The sequence below is a fragment of the Mytilus californianus genome, unplaced genomic scaffold (genome assembly GCF_021869535.1).
Source record: "Mytilus californianus isolate M0D057914Y unplaced genomic scaffold, xbMytCali1.0.p SCAF_82, whole genome shotgun sequence".
Taxonomy (NCBI): domain Eukaryota; kingdom Metazoa; phylum Mollusca; class Bivalvia; order Mytilida; family Mytilidae; genus Mytilus; species Mytilus californianus.
Genome location: NW_026262737.1, coordinates 215,690 through 231,226, shown reverse-complemented (window position 1 = coordinate 231,226; position 15,537 = coordinate 215,690). Strand labels below are relative to the sequence as shown.

Genomic DNA, 15,537 nt, shown 5'->3' with positions numbered 1-15,537 from the left:
AGATGTGGTATGATTGAAAATGAGACAACTATCCACCAAAGTTCAAATGGAGTGGATGTAAGCAATTATAGGCAACCATGGGGCTTTCAACAAGGTTGGCAAAAAGCGGTCTATATTAGTATTGACCATGCCGGCGGTAAACAGCGGTACATGTAAATACAGGGTAATACTGGTCCATCGAAATTGTGAGTGGATATTACAAGAAAAACAACTCTCTACCTGGTCAATCACTGTTAGTAATTTAATAATGAAAATGTTAAAGTCATTTTAAATGTTCTTATTTCTATTTGTATTGTAAATTCATAATAAACAGTGACTTACAAGTTCGGTCTATTTGTTATTTTACTTTTTACAAGGATTTATTATTAGTAGTACAAAAGTAAACACTGTTTCGTCCCTGCCAAGGGAATTCATCGGGTGGCTTTTGCACTGACTATTGTATTGCAATCACTACATGCATTTTGCTCAGCTGGTTTTGTTGTTGTTTTCGAATATTGTATAAAAGTTCCAAATAGGGTCTTTATGTTTCAGTTTCGTGCTCAAGGTCAAGGTTGTTGTCATATAACTAACTGGTGGTGTTTAACGACCTTGACTGGCTAGTAAAGCCCTCGCACGGTCGGATCGGTGTCCGGAGGCGTTTTGTGACCTTTAAATAATTTGTTGTCGTAAACATGGAGAAAATGGAAAGGACGGCTGCCATTTTGGTAGTGGCTTGATGTTTTAGTATGTTGACTATTTTGTTTAAGTTGATTGTCTTCACAACGGATGCTTTCAGGGCCACGTTGGTCAGCTGGGCAGCCCGCTAACCACACTGATGAAGTACTGGTCGATGAGTCTCGGACGTAGTATTAACGATGACAGGAAGCATTATCAGGACCAAACTCGTGAGACAGTGAAATGGTGGTCCATTATCTAACACAACGGATACAGGCTTTCGGACGTCAGTCGGCATAACACTCCCCCATCCATATATATATAATGGGTTTTAGTGTGTATGCTGACGCGGGTATTTACACCAAGCAAAATGTAGACTGTACAGCGTGGGATTGGTTGCAGTCATCGAAAGTAATGACTGCGGGGTCATCGAAAACCCCAATTATGATTGTCAAATCAAATCAAATAAAGTTAAATAAAAGTCGATAAAAAGCATGCAATACAGTAACACATTAGCTCTTTAAACCTTTTAAAACCGACATAAGATTGTGGACAAGTTTGATTTAAGGTACATTTTTGTAGCTCAGTATTTTCAGAGGAGAATATTTTTGTAAAAATGAACGGAAGACGACGAACAACGGACGATGGGGGCCAAGTGATGAGAAAAACTCACTTTTCCTTTTGAGTCAGGTGAGCTTAAACCAACCATAAATTCCAAACAGGATTGCATCGTTCTTAAATTAAAAAAAAGTGTCTAACAATTCATAATTAAGTCTTACACAAACGGGATAAACTAATTAGACATTTAAAAAAAACTTCACTTGTGTTTTTCAAAATAAATAAATACTACATATTATTTATAAAAGAGTGCACGCACTGAAATGTCGCGACTGCTTGAACGATCATTATTGAATTTATTTTGAAGGTCTATAAGATAAGGGTTTTACTAAAGTATCAAATAAACTTAACATTGTTCATTGAACCATAAAATAGTCAAGGTCAAATGAAACCTGCCAGACGGACATGAACACATTACAATCATTAAAACCAACCAAAAAACTTAACATTTACAAAATAATCAAGAAAATAAGTTCAAAGTCCCATAAATAGCTATGTGTGCGCCATACGAGCAAATATAGTTGACCTATTACTTATGGTATTAGAGTTACGGACTTTTACATGAAATGTCAACTTTGGTCATAGTTATCGACCATTATCAGTGTGAAATTCACTTGATGAATAAACAGCTAACATGTTCTTGGATTAATTTGCACTTCTCATGAGTGCAAATTGGAACCACACTTTTTTAAACGGTAGAATCATCATATTTGGCAATAATGTACCCCTGGGGATAAATAACACTATACAAAAAAAAATTGGTGTGGCTCGCCTGGTTCGGCAACTGGAGTGAAAACAGTGACAAAATCCTGTAGGATATTATTTTCTCCCATAGGATTTTTAAAAATCCTACAGGATTTTGAGAAATCCTATAGGATAAAGTCATAATCCCGTAGGATTTATTTAATCTATAGGAAAATATATTTCCTATGGGATAAAATTAATATCCTGTAGGATTTTCAAAAAAAGTGTTAAATCCGATGGGATTTTTTTTATCCTATAGGATTATCATGAACGACTTTTTCTCAGAAACAAATGTCCCTTAGGATTATTTTTCCTCCTAAGGGATTTATTTTGTCCTGTGGGATGTTTTTTCTCCCATAAGATAATTTTTCTCCTACCGGATTTTATTTTCTCCCGTAGGATAAATTTTGTCCTGTAGGATACTTTGTTCTCCCTTAGGATAAACTTTGTCCTATAGGATTATTTTTTCTCCCATAGGATAAAATTTGGATACGTTTTGTCATCTAAGATGGTTTTGTCAGTTTTGTTGGTATTTTACAAACGTTTACAATACTGTTATGATTGTCAATGCAAATAATTTGTGTGGTCCAGACTAAGGAGCATCACAAATCAATAGGAAAGATATTAAGGAGACCTGACATGAAATCGGGTTTTTGCTTTATTTTCTATAATTTGGCTTGAAAGATGTTTGTGTAAAGGTTTTTTCAACTACCTGTATCCAGTTTCGTATATATAGGTCAATTTGATTGACATCTCGTTGACCTGTGAAATATGCAAAAATTCATTGCGAAAACGAGGCTCTCGAGCCTGTGACGTCACATGCACTTTACGACCATTCTGACTGCCAGCATCAATCACTTATCTTATCATTAGAAAAAAATAATCAAAATACGTTTTCGTGCAACACTGACATCAATGCAAACCAGCCATGGTGTATTGTGCAGCTTATGGGTGCAACAACGAAGCGAAGAAAGGCACTGGGATCAGTTTTTTTCGTTTCCCAGCTGATGTTATACTCCGGAAAGCGTGGACACATTATTGCAGAAGGTGGAACTTTGTACCTGGACCAAACCACAGATTATGTTCGGCGCATTTCTCCAAACAGAGTTTTACAAAAGATCCAGATTTTATGTTACAACTTAAAATGACATACAAGCTAACTCTACGTCCCGACGCAAAGCCCGATGTACCTGTACCTGACACCGGTATCAAAGATGGCGAGAAGCTGAGCATCCCCACCAGGAGAGGTGCTTTTGAGAAACGCCGAAAGGCAGAGGTAAATTTTATTTTTGTCTACGGCATTTAATAGTTTCATGTTTTTATTATAGATATGTCAGATCATTTATATGTTATTTAACATTGATCGTGTTTAATTATTTAATCATTGCACACAGCTTCACTACTAATTTCGATTCAGGTGTGCACTCCCCAGGTGTTTGTACACGCGCCATTGATCAGCTGATCTCGTTGTTAGCAGGTGGTCAAGCGGTTAGTTAAATACCTGATTACAGAATTTTCTCGATAAATGTTTTACAGATACGGGGATTTTCATTACACGTGGGATAGAGTGACAACTTTCTAAAGGGGTTTGTGTATTACAGTAAATTAATTCTACTTCAGTGATGACGGTGAAATTTAATTATACAGGTAAATGGGTGAATCGCGTATTGTAAGACACAGGTGTGTGCAATTATTAATATTTATATCAATAACTGTGAAATCAGTTTTGCAAATTTTACAAACTTATTTAACTATAAATTATTTTTTTTAATTGTTATTAAGATGTGAAATTTAAGTGATGAGCATATAATTTATACTTATTTACTTGTCTTCAAGTTTACATATATGTACAATGAGTTTCACTAATTTTAAAATGTATGTTACAGAATCTACAAATGGCATTTGACAGTCATGTGAGAGCCCAGACTCCAGAGCAAAAAGACACAGCCACATCTGTCCAGTTGGATGACACAGACGTTCCTACTACATGTACTCCAAGTGATCCAGTTGAAGTAATACCACAGCCGAACATGACAGTGGAAACATCTCCTCCCAAGCCTATTACATCAACATCTCCTCCCAAGCCTATTACATCAACATCTCCTCCCAAGCCTATTACATCCATCAGGATGGTGAATAAGAAGCTTCAAGTAAGATTGCAGCCACAACGGAGAACAACGGGTCACCAGACAGACACCATGATAACAGGTGTAATGACTGTCCAGATAAAGACTTTTAGCACAATAGCAACCCAGACAGATGAACCATCACCCAAAGAAGCAGAGAACCCTAGCGACAGTGATGATGATAGTGCAGAACCTGAAGATAGTGATGACTCAGACTACAATCCAACAGATGATGAAATGAGGTAAACAAATAAGTTGTATTGTACGTGTTGTAGGTTTTATATTGTTGGATTGATTTAGTATATTATTGATATTCATCACATTCATCAGTGAATATTTTCAATATGAAAATGAAATAGTTACAAGATTTTAATTTTTTTTTTTTAAATCTTGAAACATATAATTAGTAAGTATGACATGTATGATTGCCAATGAGACAACTCTCTACAAGAGACTAAAAGACATAGAAATTAAGGACAATATGTCACTGTACAGCCTTCAACAAAAAGAAAAACCCATACCACATAGTCATAAGTCTATTTCCGTAATAAACGATTTACATATAATATACCAATTAAGGATATTCACTCAGTCGAAAGGTTATATATGAACCATATAAGTAGATCATATCGAACGTGTCCTCAGACTTCATCCTCTCTCAATATAATTTGAGAACCAGTCAGTCCATATTTGACCTTGTCAAAAGTCCAATGATCTAAACAGTCATTTAGAAATATTTTTTTTTATTTTCCAGTTCTGATGATGATTCAGATACTGATTCTGAAATGAACTACAAACTCAACTCCAAGGCTACCCCAGCTGAAGAAAAACAGTTCATGGTGAGTGATTCAGCACTAGCCGAGCTCTTATCTGTTTGACGTTACTGCTCTGGGGAAGCTGTTGCCCTTATAAAGAATACCAGAGGTTCCATGGTTGTCACCAACACAGTCTGTTTGAATGGGCATGTATCCATCTGGAAGAGCCAGTCTTGCCACAATACCTTACCATGGGGTCATCTGATGACAGCAACTGCCATCCTGTGTAGCGGGTCCAACTCAAGTAAAGTTCTTCAGATGTTTCAACACCTCAACCTGCAGACGATATCTTCAAGAACTTACAACAGACTGCAGACTTTGTATGTTTCTCCATCTGCTTCTATGGCCTGGGATGCAGAACAGACAGCACTTCTCACAGACCTGTATGACAAAGAAGTAATTGTTGGTGGGGGTGCAAGATGTGACTCTCCTGGTTATTCGGCAAAGTACGGGTCATACACCATCATGGATTTGGAGACCAGCAAGATTTTAGACTTCCAATTAGTACAGGTATGTTGAAATAAGATGAAAATCATCAGTCCGAATAAAAAAGAAAGCTTTTTCTGAATATTTTAATTTGGAAAAGACGATAACTCCAAGTATCTGAGAAAAGGATATTCTGGGTAAACACCAACTAAAGAGAGCATGCAAACAAATAATGTATTTGTTTTTATATGAAGTTAGTCAGAAATTTACAACATTTTCAGTACAAAAAAAAAAACATTGAAAAAAAAGTTTTTTAATCTTGTTTACGGTTGTTGTATTAACATTGTGGCCAATAAATATATTTTTGTATACATATATTTAAACCAAAGCAGTTCATGTTTTAAAACGTCCTTATTTTTTTACAGTGTAACGAAGTGAAAGGCTCTGCACATATGGAGTTGGAAGGTTTGAAGAGGTCCATCAGATACCTAGAGGACATGATGCACATCAAAATTAAAGATCTAGTCACTGACAGGCATTCTTCAATCAAGAAGTTCATGCGTACAGAGCAAGGCACAACAAACCACCTGTTTGATGTATGGCATGTAGCTAAAGGTAACTATAAATTTGTCATTTAAGCCAACAACATATATGATAAGATTTAAATACTTTTAATGCAAGAAAAATTATTATATTATTTTATTTATTAAATTTGAAAATTTGTGCAGTACATGTACTAAGCTACCTCGTCCTGAACATGCATGAAATATTTGCCACTGGACGTTGAGCAACCAACAATCAATCAATGTACTAAGCTACAACTCATATCAATAATTTTGCAAAGTCTGTTTATACATTATCTCTTTTATTTTGCAGGAATATCTAAGAAGCTGGAAGCTGCTGCAAAGAAGTCGGGCAGTAAGGACATTCGTCCATGGATCAAGTCCATAGTCAACCACATCTATTGGATATCGTCTTCCTGTGGTACTAACGGAGACCTGAAGTTGGCAAAATGGAGGTCGATTGTAAACCACATCAGCAACAAACATGAGAACCACTCCATACTTTATCCGAGATGTGAGCACCAGCCTATCACAGTAGACCGACAGTGGTTAAGTGAAGGTAAAATCTGTTCTCTTTATTCTCATAAAAAAAAATCAAGAAGAAAGAAAACCAATATAGAAATATCTTAACCTTGTTTTTTCATCGAAGTAATTTAATATGATACACATATATTAAAACAAGGCGGGTGTACATAAAACATGAAATGACATATTTCAATATGATAAAAAAGAACATTGAATAATGAATAAAGTTAAATGATTAGAAAAAAAAATGTAATGTTTATTGGTAATTCATGTTTCAGGCTCAGTTCCATACAAGAGACTAAAGGACATTGTGGAAAGCAGGTATCTGTTGGTAGATGTACCCAAGTTATCACTTGTTTACCAGACATATTCCTTGGAGGTGTTCCATTCTTTGGTGAACCACTTCTGCCCAAAGAGCACCCACTTCTTTTACCCAACAATGCTTGCAAGGTAATAACTGATAAAGTTAATTTTATAAAAATTAGAAGATGTGGTATGATTGCCAATAAATCAACTATCCACTGGAGACAAATAACATAGAAGTACTAGTAACTATGATTTCTATATATAGGTCACTGTGCAGCCTTCACCAATTAGCAAAACCTGCACTGTATAGTAAGCTATAAAGTTTGTATTTTGTATTACCAATGCATGCAATACTGTATTTCATACAATGAGCCGTTACTGGACTAGAATTGGATAAAACCAACTGTGTGATTTATAAGAGAAACTGTTTAAACACATGTTGTATTTCATTATTAAAATATTATACAAACAATACACTAGTTATGCAAATGTCAGAAATATTGTCTGACTAATTTATATATTCATATTTACAGATTGAGTATTGCCGCTCTTCATTATAACGAGAACAGTGGGCGACAGCAAGCAAAAACCAAGACTGGGGAACAGCGTTTCAGTATGTGTTACCCAAAGGCCAAAAAGGGTACTGAGGCAGTGGTCAAGCCAAAGAAGACTGCAACAACATTTGGTAAGTATTTAAATAACATTAATGGTAATTTTACTGCACCAGATGTCTATTTGTACATTTAAAGTATCTTCAGTGATACACTATGTGAAAATTTAAAAAGTAAATTTAAACCAGGACAATGAATCCAAGCTATGGATAAGGGAAGTAACTAAGTTTGATATTGAATTCAATCATTTGGATATACATGTATATCATAAATACTTCTTTGACAATTAAAAAAATAAGTTGTGGCTTTCTTTTTTATTTGTTTATTCATAGCATTATCTATTTTTTTTTCAGTTTACGTGACACTTATCAAACAGGCTGTAGTAGGGAGACGAAGAGAAGAGTACACATCTTATACATCTGCTACTGGTGATGTGCGTGTTTACAACAATCACCATCCAGATCACATGACATCAACATTCACCCCGTTCAGGAAGATCGACCTTATTCAGAGACACAAATCACGATTTCAAAGACAGTAAATAATGACCCATCTCTTTTTCAACCACGAAAAAGAAAGAAAAAAACACTTCTTATTCAAATTTTAAAATTTTAATAGTTAAATAAATGAATCTGTCATACAACTGCATACTTAAAACCACAATATGTCTCTGATGGAAAAGTTTCTCTTATTTTTTTCACCACACATGCTGGTAATATCTTTCTGTTGTGTCTAGTCTATGCCAAATCCATTGAACAAAACGTCTGTATGCCATGAAGCGGTACCGCCTGTAGATAAAAGTTTCATGTTAAAACTAACGATTGTAGTATACTTTATTTCAAGCATGATAATTGTAAATATGAAATTGTTCATAAATAAACATATTATTGTATTTGTATATATGAATGTTGCATTAATAAGAATAGTATTGTCATTGTAAATATAAAATTGTTGCATAAATAAGAATATTATTGTATCAATTGTATATAACTTTTATTATGATGGATGTTAATAAATTTGTCAAAACTAATACTGTATTCTAATTGACTGTTAAAGTTGTACTTCTATATACTGATGGAATTTGTGTTCTTTGCTTCTGTCGGGTGAATGAATAATTTACAGATTTTCATGCATAATGACATCTAAATAAAAAAGAGATGTGGTATGACTGCCAATGAGACAAACATCTACCAGAGTTCACAAGGACTTTGATGTCATAAGGCATTCATCAGATTCATATGGTCACTCTTAGTACATTTGCCAGGTCCTGTTCGTGAGGCTAAGTGATCTCAAAACAATGTAAGAGATTTGAGTTGATTCAGTCAATGCATGGGGTTACATTTTTCTACATCATGACAGATCGTTCGATTTTAAGTTATGGGAGCTCGTAATGAAAAGTTAAAATGAGACAGCAGCCTACCAACACGTGCAATATGCAAGTTATCACGAAGGTTTTTATTGAATATGCAAGTTATCACAAAGGCTGAAAATGAATATGCGAGTTCAACATAAATGTAGTAACAAAGAAAAAAATATTTACTCATTTATTGGCTCGTTGTCATCAAAAGGTCCTACATTTTCCAGGTAAGCATACATGCTAACCTGTAAAACGTGTCTGTTGAGGCAGTTGGCAACAAACACATCGTGTTCTGTGATGCACTGCAGGTCTTCTGGTTCGGCATGTGGAAACTTACAGCTGATACATTCGAACAACATGTACATTCTTCAGATGTTGTCATGGGTTCACAATTCCCACAGTCACACCTATAACAGCCGAAAACAAAATATAGGCCTGTACATATATTACCAAACTACTTCAATATTGATAGGATACTAGATGCCGTGTATACGAAACAAATAAACAAGTTAAAAAGATAATGACCAGATGCATTTAGAATTTCCCCTTTTACATGTATATTTCTACAATCTACATTATATTAAAAGTTGACCTAATAAAAGCAATCTGTGTGATTTTTTAAACATAAAAATGTACGATTTCGGATGGGAGGCGCACGTACAAGTATACGACTTTCGGTTCAACTAAACATGGGTTCGGGCCACTTTCAAATTGTTTATAAAAAGAGATAACTTAATTTCAACTTTGGTTTGAAACAAAAATAATATAAAAAGGAACAATAATGAGTAAATACGAACCAGTCGGTGTTCATCAGGCGGTTTTCGGCCTGAGACAAGTCGTCGATGTCCGAGGTCTCTGACGAGGAATTATTGAGTGTCTTCTCCGGAATTAATTTCGTTGCCTAGTGGTTCGAATTGGTACGGACGTATATCTACTAATCTAGAAACATCGGGAATATCACTGTCACAGCTGCCCATACTTCCTATCATTTAATTTCTTACAACTCTTCAACCGCTTACCACTGTCTGACCCAGAAAGTGCCTGTGACGTCATCGGGTCACGTGATCGCCTATCTAATTAAAATTTATAGGTCAGGGGACGCGGTGATTACAAAACATTTAATTAGTTTAATTTGGGGTTTTTCTACAATTATTTTGTTTGAAATGTGTTTATATAGTATAATTGAGTTAAAATTAATTGATTTTTGTTTATTTTAAAAATCGTGTCAGGTCTCCTTTAAGACAATAACAACTGTTAAGCTTGTATTTTTGGATTGCAGTCTCATATATATCACAGCGATTCCGAAATGATTTACTTTTATCAAATCATTATTTTTTCATTCTAATTTGTTGAATCGTACTAAACAAAATGAATGACATTTCAATATCATATAAAGTTGTCGTTAATGCAATATATACAATGGCTATTTTCGGTAATTTCCGTTACATGCATGGATTTTTTTCATTGATATTTGCTGAACGTTTAGTGGCAAATATTTCATGCATGTTATTGATAATCCTATTGATAACAGACCTAGATGCATAGGGTCCTTGAGAATATTCAGATAAATGTTCAGTTTGGTTTTGATTATGTTCTTTGCCTGCACTACGTGACAAGCAAATGCAAAAAGTAATAAATGTTCTCTGTCCAGTCCAATTGATTAATAAATATTGTTTTGTTTGTTTGTCTTAATTCAAAACTGTGCCTGTTAACTTCAATGCATAAAAATAATAGATATTTTGGCAAGATTGACAATCGTTCTTAAATTGAAATACAATGTATTACATGAAAATAAACACTTTTATTTTAGTCATCCGTCATTTCCTTCACACGTCTTAACTTAGAAATCACCCCTTGAAAATCTATTCTTACATGTCTTAGTTCCATAATAAAATGGCATAATCTTATATGATAGACCGTGAAAAGTAGATCTAAGAACGAAAGAAAAAAATTTAAAAAGAAATATATATTACTGTTCATCCGTGTAGTGGTTTTCAAAGAGATAACTGAAAAAAGGCCGTTAAGGTTTCCATAATTATCGAAACATATACATGGAAATATTACTTTATAGCATTGTGCAATATCTTGCCTTCGTATTATGTTTACAAGGAATTATTTATGAAGTTGTTTGATAAATGTTGTTTGTTTTACGTCTTGTGGCAAATATTTCATATATGTTCATAACAAGAACACATTAATTATCAATACAATAGGTAGGCCCTTCATAGCAAAAATAAAAGGTCGAATGTGAGAATGGACATGAAACTTGGAATGCCACTGAAAAAAGAGGGTATATTGGATAAAAAAAAAAGAAATTTAGCCTTGCAACAGCTGGCCACACACGGATCCCTCAAATAATTGTTGCAAGAGTACCTAATGTGCAGAAAGCGTTCGTGCATGAAATCTACTCTGAAGTCAACCATCGATATTCAATTGACGTTTTCAATGATATCAATTGGTTAAATACTTTTTGCTGGCTTAAATAAAAGGGAGAGTTCTTTGAGATTGGATTATTTATTGCACTTTAATTTTTTGGTATGATATTCTATTTTTCTAACAGCTTCGGATTTCTCGTGGTGGTGTTTTTGCCTCTAGTGCGGGAGGTCGTGGGTTCGAACCCCGGCCGGGTTAATCTCGTTCAGAACAAACATGCATTTAACTTTCCGCTGGACATAAAGCCATCATCATCCACGTTCATCATCTACTCTACCGTTTATATATATATAGTGAAGTATTTTTCTTGTACTGTTTTTGTATTTCATGTACCTGTTTTGATTTCCACTGATTAAGATTAAAAATGGGATGGTTTAACTTTTCATCCACACAAAAAATTTCTGTGCTTGTTGGGATATCTTTAATGATAGGTAATATTTAATTACCTCCTTACTTTATTTATACATGGGGCGGTTTTAGCTTGATATTTTGTATAGGGATCTCTCTTTTATAAAATACTGCATGTTGACTCTAAATTTCTTGATTTTCTGTGTCGTTGGGTTGTTGTCTCATCATTATTTACCCGTATCCCCTTTTATTTGAACCCAAAGGATTGACTTGAGTATAGAAATATTGTCCTCTCTTGACTTTTCCCGCTCGACAGTAAACCTTGCTGAAAAATAAAGTCCGTTTGGAATAAGATTGATCTTTGGCAAGGATAAAAGTCACTAAAGTTGAACCATGATTAAAACCTTACGGTAAGCTATTACCGCCCCAACCTACCCTTTTTTTTCAACGGTAGATGAATGCCTCCCCCCCCCTAATCCCCCAAAAAACGAAAATGAGTTAACAGGCTATAACGGCCCCTTTAAGTAAATGATTTATGGTGTTGTTGTTTTTTTTTAAATAAATGCCTATTGCAGCTAAAATTTCCTGGTTTTGGACAGAATAAAATAAGGAGATGTGGTTCGATTGACAATGAGTCAACTATTACACTTTTACTATCCACCAAAGTTCAGATGAAGCTGATGTAAGCAAAAATAAAATTGAGAATGGAAATGGGGAATGTGTCAAAGAGACAACAACCGAAGGCCACCAATGGGTCTTCAATGTAGCGAGAAACTCCCGCACCCGGAGGCGTCCTTCAGCTGGCCCCTAAACAAATATATATACTAGTTCAGTGATAATGGACGTCATACTAAACTCAAAATTATACACAGGAAAATAAAATTAAAGATGATATAAGACTAACAAAGGCCAGAGGCTCCTGACTTGGGACAGGCGCAAAAATACGGCGGGGTTAAACATGTTTTTTGAGATCTCAACCCTCCCCCTATACCTCTAGCCGGATTTGTACTCTAATTTGTACTCATATTATCGATATAACCGCAGATAATCAAACAAAGGCACTTTAAATGTTTGAAATTATGATATTTCACTTGCCTGTTCTTTTCACGATCCTATTTTGGACCCCCTGCTTCTAAGGGGTACATGTGTTATTAGTCATGCACGATTAAATTTTGCTAAATAAGTTGTCTACGTGTCACTGTGATTAGGGTCTCTAAAGACACCGCAAAGGACCTCCTTTGTGCACAAAGGAGCACAAAGGAACACAAAGGACCACAAAGGAGTTTCATAAGAGCACAAAGGACCTAAAATTCTTTTCAAAACATAAAAATATTATAATTCATGAAGAAAAATGTAAAAAAAAACCAAACAATTTCAATAAAAATTGCGATTTTAATAATGTACGATTTGTAGTTTTCACCGGTATCGGTTTGGAACCGACTTTATATCCGGGTTAAGTGATAGTTCATGTATTTGAATTTTTAAATAGTTAAAATGTAACATAACTGATAATAACGTCAATTATTATTCTTGGTATCTTATTGTTGTAATTTTTCAAGGGTAAAGCATTACCAAAACTTCGAAAATTATATAGGATAGCAATGTGTTGTTGTTTTTTTTTTTGTCTCATATATCATCACTTTGTTTTCTTTATACGTATGATAATATTTTTAAGTGAAGTAAGAATACTTGCATTATAACAAAAAAGTCAAAACTTTATATTTCCAATTATGATTTAATAAGATTAAATAAACATGATAAATAAATACATATGATTTAACAATAACATTTAAAATTTCGGTTTTGTCCTCACTGCAGCTGTCCTTGGCCGGTGACGTTGACCAGGCTTCTTGGCGAGACGTTTAACTTTTGGTATTGCAAAACCATTTGCTGCTCTTAACATATTGTCACTAAACTTTTTGTCACTGGCAAGCTTTCGGTAAAGCACTTCTTTTTCAATTTGGGTAAGACTGTGCCATTTGGAATGTTGTATTCTGTGTTTTTTGAAATTTCCGAAAAGTTCATAATTGCCGTTTCCAACTATACTGCGTCTTAAATCTGTGTGATGAAGTTGTATCACATTGTATATTTTGTCTAAAAGTTCTGGTAATTGATGTTTACTAATTTATGGTGTTAATAAACACATACAAGTAAACTTGGAAAACCATTAAAAAGGGTTCCTTTGAAAAGTAATAAACATATATTGTTTTTGCAAAAATGTTAAACAAACTTATCGTTTTGTTTGAAATAATTGAAGCCAATTGAGAAATCTTCACAAAATCTGAAAATTTTTCATTCAATTTATTTCATTTGAAAAGGTTAAAAAATATAGATCGAAATCATTATAAATATAAAATGTGGCGTCCTTAAAAATTAAAGCCCCGTTTTAACGGCGTTTGTCTACTTTTTCCTATTACCGAACATTCAAAAACATAATGAAACTCGTAGCCAATATCACCGGAATTACATAAAGTACAAATAAAATGTTCTCTGATTATTTCGCCATCTACAAGTCTCAATAGAAATGTTTGTGTTCAAAGTTCTAAATCTACAAAAAGAATCACTATGTCTTGTTATATAGAATATCAAAGTAGGCTTCGCAACTTAGTTTTGTGCAGACTTTAATCGTTTTTTTTTTCGCCTAAATTTCTTGAAAGTCCTGATTGGGTTGAACATTATTAATAGACAGCTTACATATGCAAATTTTATTTTTAAAAAAATATTGCGCAATTTAAATTCATTCTTGTCCAGTAAAAAATTTCTTGAACGAGTGGAATTCTGAAATAATTATTTTTTAAAGCTTTTATCTTTATAGCGATAGCTTATTTGTGAAAAAAAATCGTACGATCTAATTTCAAATTTCATTTAGTAAGATTTATTCCCCCATTTAAAATTAAATCGTTCTTATCCAGTAATTTGTCTATACATGATTTACATTTATGATGCGGGAAAAGCCACACATATTTGATATTAGTAGGATAAAAGTCACATATATGTTAGAAAATATCATCCTATTGTACACGTTGGGAAAAAGTCCGTGAAAAAGGTTTAAATATTTTTCTAACGTCTTCATATTTTTATTTATATTTAATCTCAATTACCAGATTAAAATTTTCAAACCCCACCATGTGTATATACCCAGAAACTGTAAGGTGTGAAAATGAAATAGATGTAAGAAACTTTTGTCAATTTTATGAGGGTCTGTATGGGGGTCCTTCAACACTTTATTCTATTATTTTTTCAGTCTTTTTCTTTATTCTTTATATATTAGCACTTCATAATTCTCTATTCATTATTTTTTTTCTATTTTTCTGTATTCATTATTTATTTGCCTTTATTCGGCACTTTTTACCCATTTTTCTCTATTCTGTACATCCCATCCAGACCCTCTTTTTAATGAACCGTTAGAAAAAAAAATCTTGAAGGTGGCAGTAGCTTGAATTTACCTACACCAACCACAGGTGTTCTTTATAATCTTTTGTTGTAAATAACAAAGTGTCAGCTAAGATGCGACAAGTGAAAAATGTTTGAGCAATATATTTTTGGACAAAAACGAATTCAATATGACTATAAATTTTTACTACATGCAACCAATAAAAAAAAATGTGGTATGATTGGCGATGAGACAACTCTTCACAAGAGACAAAATGACACAGAAATTAATAACTATAAGTCACCGTACGGCCTTCAACAATGAGTAAAGCACATACCACATAGTAATTATTTTATACAATATCTTAAACAGACAACTTGGTTAAAAAAAATACAAATCGGATTTCCTACTGGCATACTTGTTCTTCTGAAAGAAAAAATAGATTTGAAGAAATTGTTTTTGAAAATATTTTGTGTTGTTTTTATAGTAATATATACAAATCCTTGTTTTTTTACACGTGATAGATTAAGGTATAAAGTATTCAAATGATCTTGTATTACAAAAAATTATTATTTTCACATCATGTGGTAAAAGTATATTTTCAAGGCATTCGTACGAAGCATAACCTTTTTATATCA

At 33.7% G+C, this 15,537-nt stretch overlaps 2 protein-coding genes across 2 annotated transcripts; both read left to right on the top strand.

Moving 5' to 3' along the window:
• Positions 1 to 4,904: 4,904 nt before the first annotated feature.
• LOC127713861 (uncharacterized) lies at positions 4,905 to 6,787 on the top strand. The gene is made up of 3 exons (XM_052219830.1): positions 4,905 to 5,467; positions 5,809 to 5,998; positions 6,260 to 6,787. Exons 1-3 carry the CDS (start codon positions 5,072 to 5,074, stop codon positions 6,574 to 6,576), a joined length of 903 nt encoding a protein of 300 aa, XP_052075790.1. The 5' UTR covers positions 4,905 to 5,071; the 3' UTR covers positions 6,577 to 6,787.
• Positions 6,788 to 6,835: 48 nt separating this feature from the next.
• On the top strand, positions 6,836 to 8,014 carry LOC127713862 (uncharacterized). The gene is made up of 3 exons (XM_052219831.1): positions 6,836 to 6,921; positions 7,311 to 7,462; positions 7,742 to 8,014. Exons 1-3 carry the CDS (start codon positions 6,911 to 6,913, stop codon positions 7,927 to 7,929), a joined length of 351 nt encoding a protein of 116 aa, XP_052075791.1. The 5' UTR covers positions 6,836 to 6,910; the 3' UTR covers positions 7,930 to 8,014.
• The last annotated feature ends 7,523 nt before the right edge of the window (positions 8,015 to 15,537 follow it).

Bases quoted from the DNA above. Each gene is read 5' to 3' on its own strand.
- LOC127713862 (XM_052219831.1), top strand. The intron at 7,463-7,741 runs GTAAGTATTTAA...TTTTTTTTTCAG, and splicing joins GAAGACTGCAACAACATTTG to TTTACGTGACACTTATCAAA.
- LOC127713861 (XM_052219830.1), top strand. From the start codon at position 5,072: ATGGTTGTCACCAACACAGTCTGTTTGAATGGGCATGTATCCATCTGG. The intron at 5,468-5,808 runs GTATGTTGAAAT...ATTTTTTTACAG, and splicing joins TAGACTTCCAATTAGTACAG to TGTAACGAAGTGAAAGGCTC. The intron at 5,999-6,259 runs GTAACTATAAAT...TTTATTTTGCAG, and splicing joins TGTATGGCATGTAGCTAAAG to GAATATCTAAGAAGCTGGAA.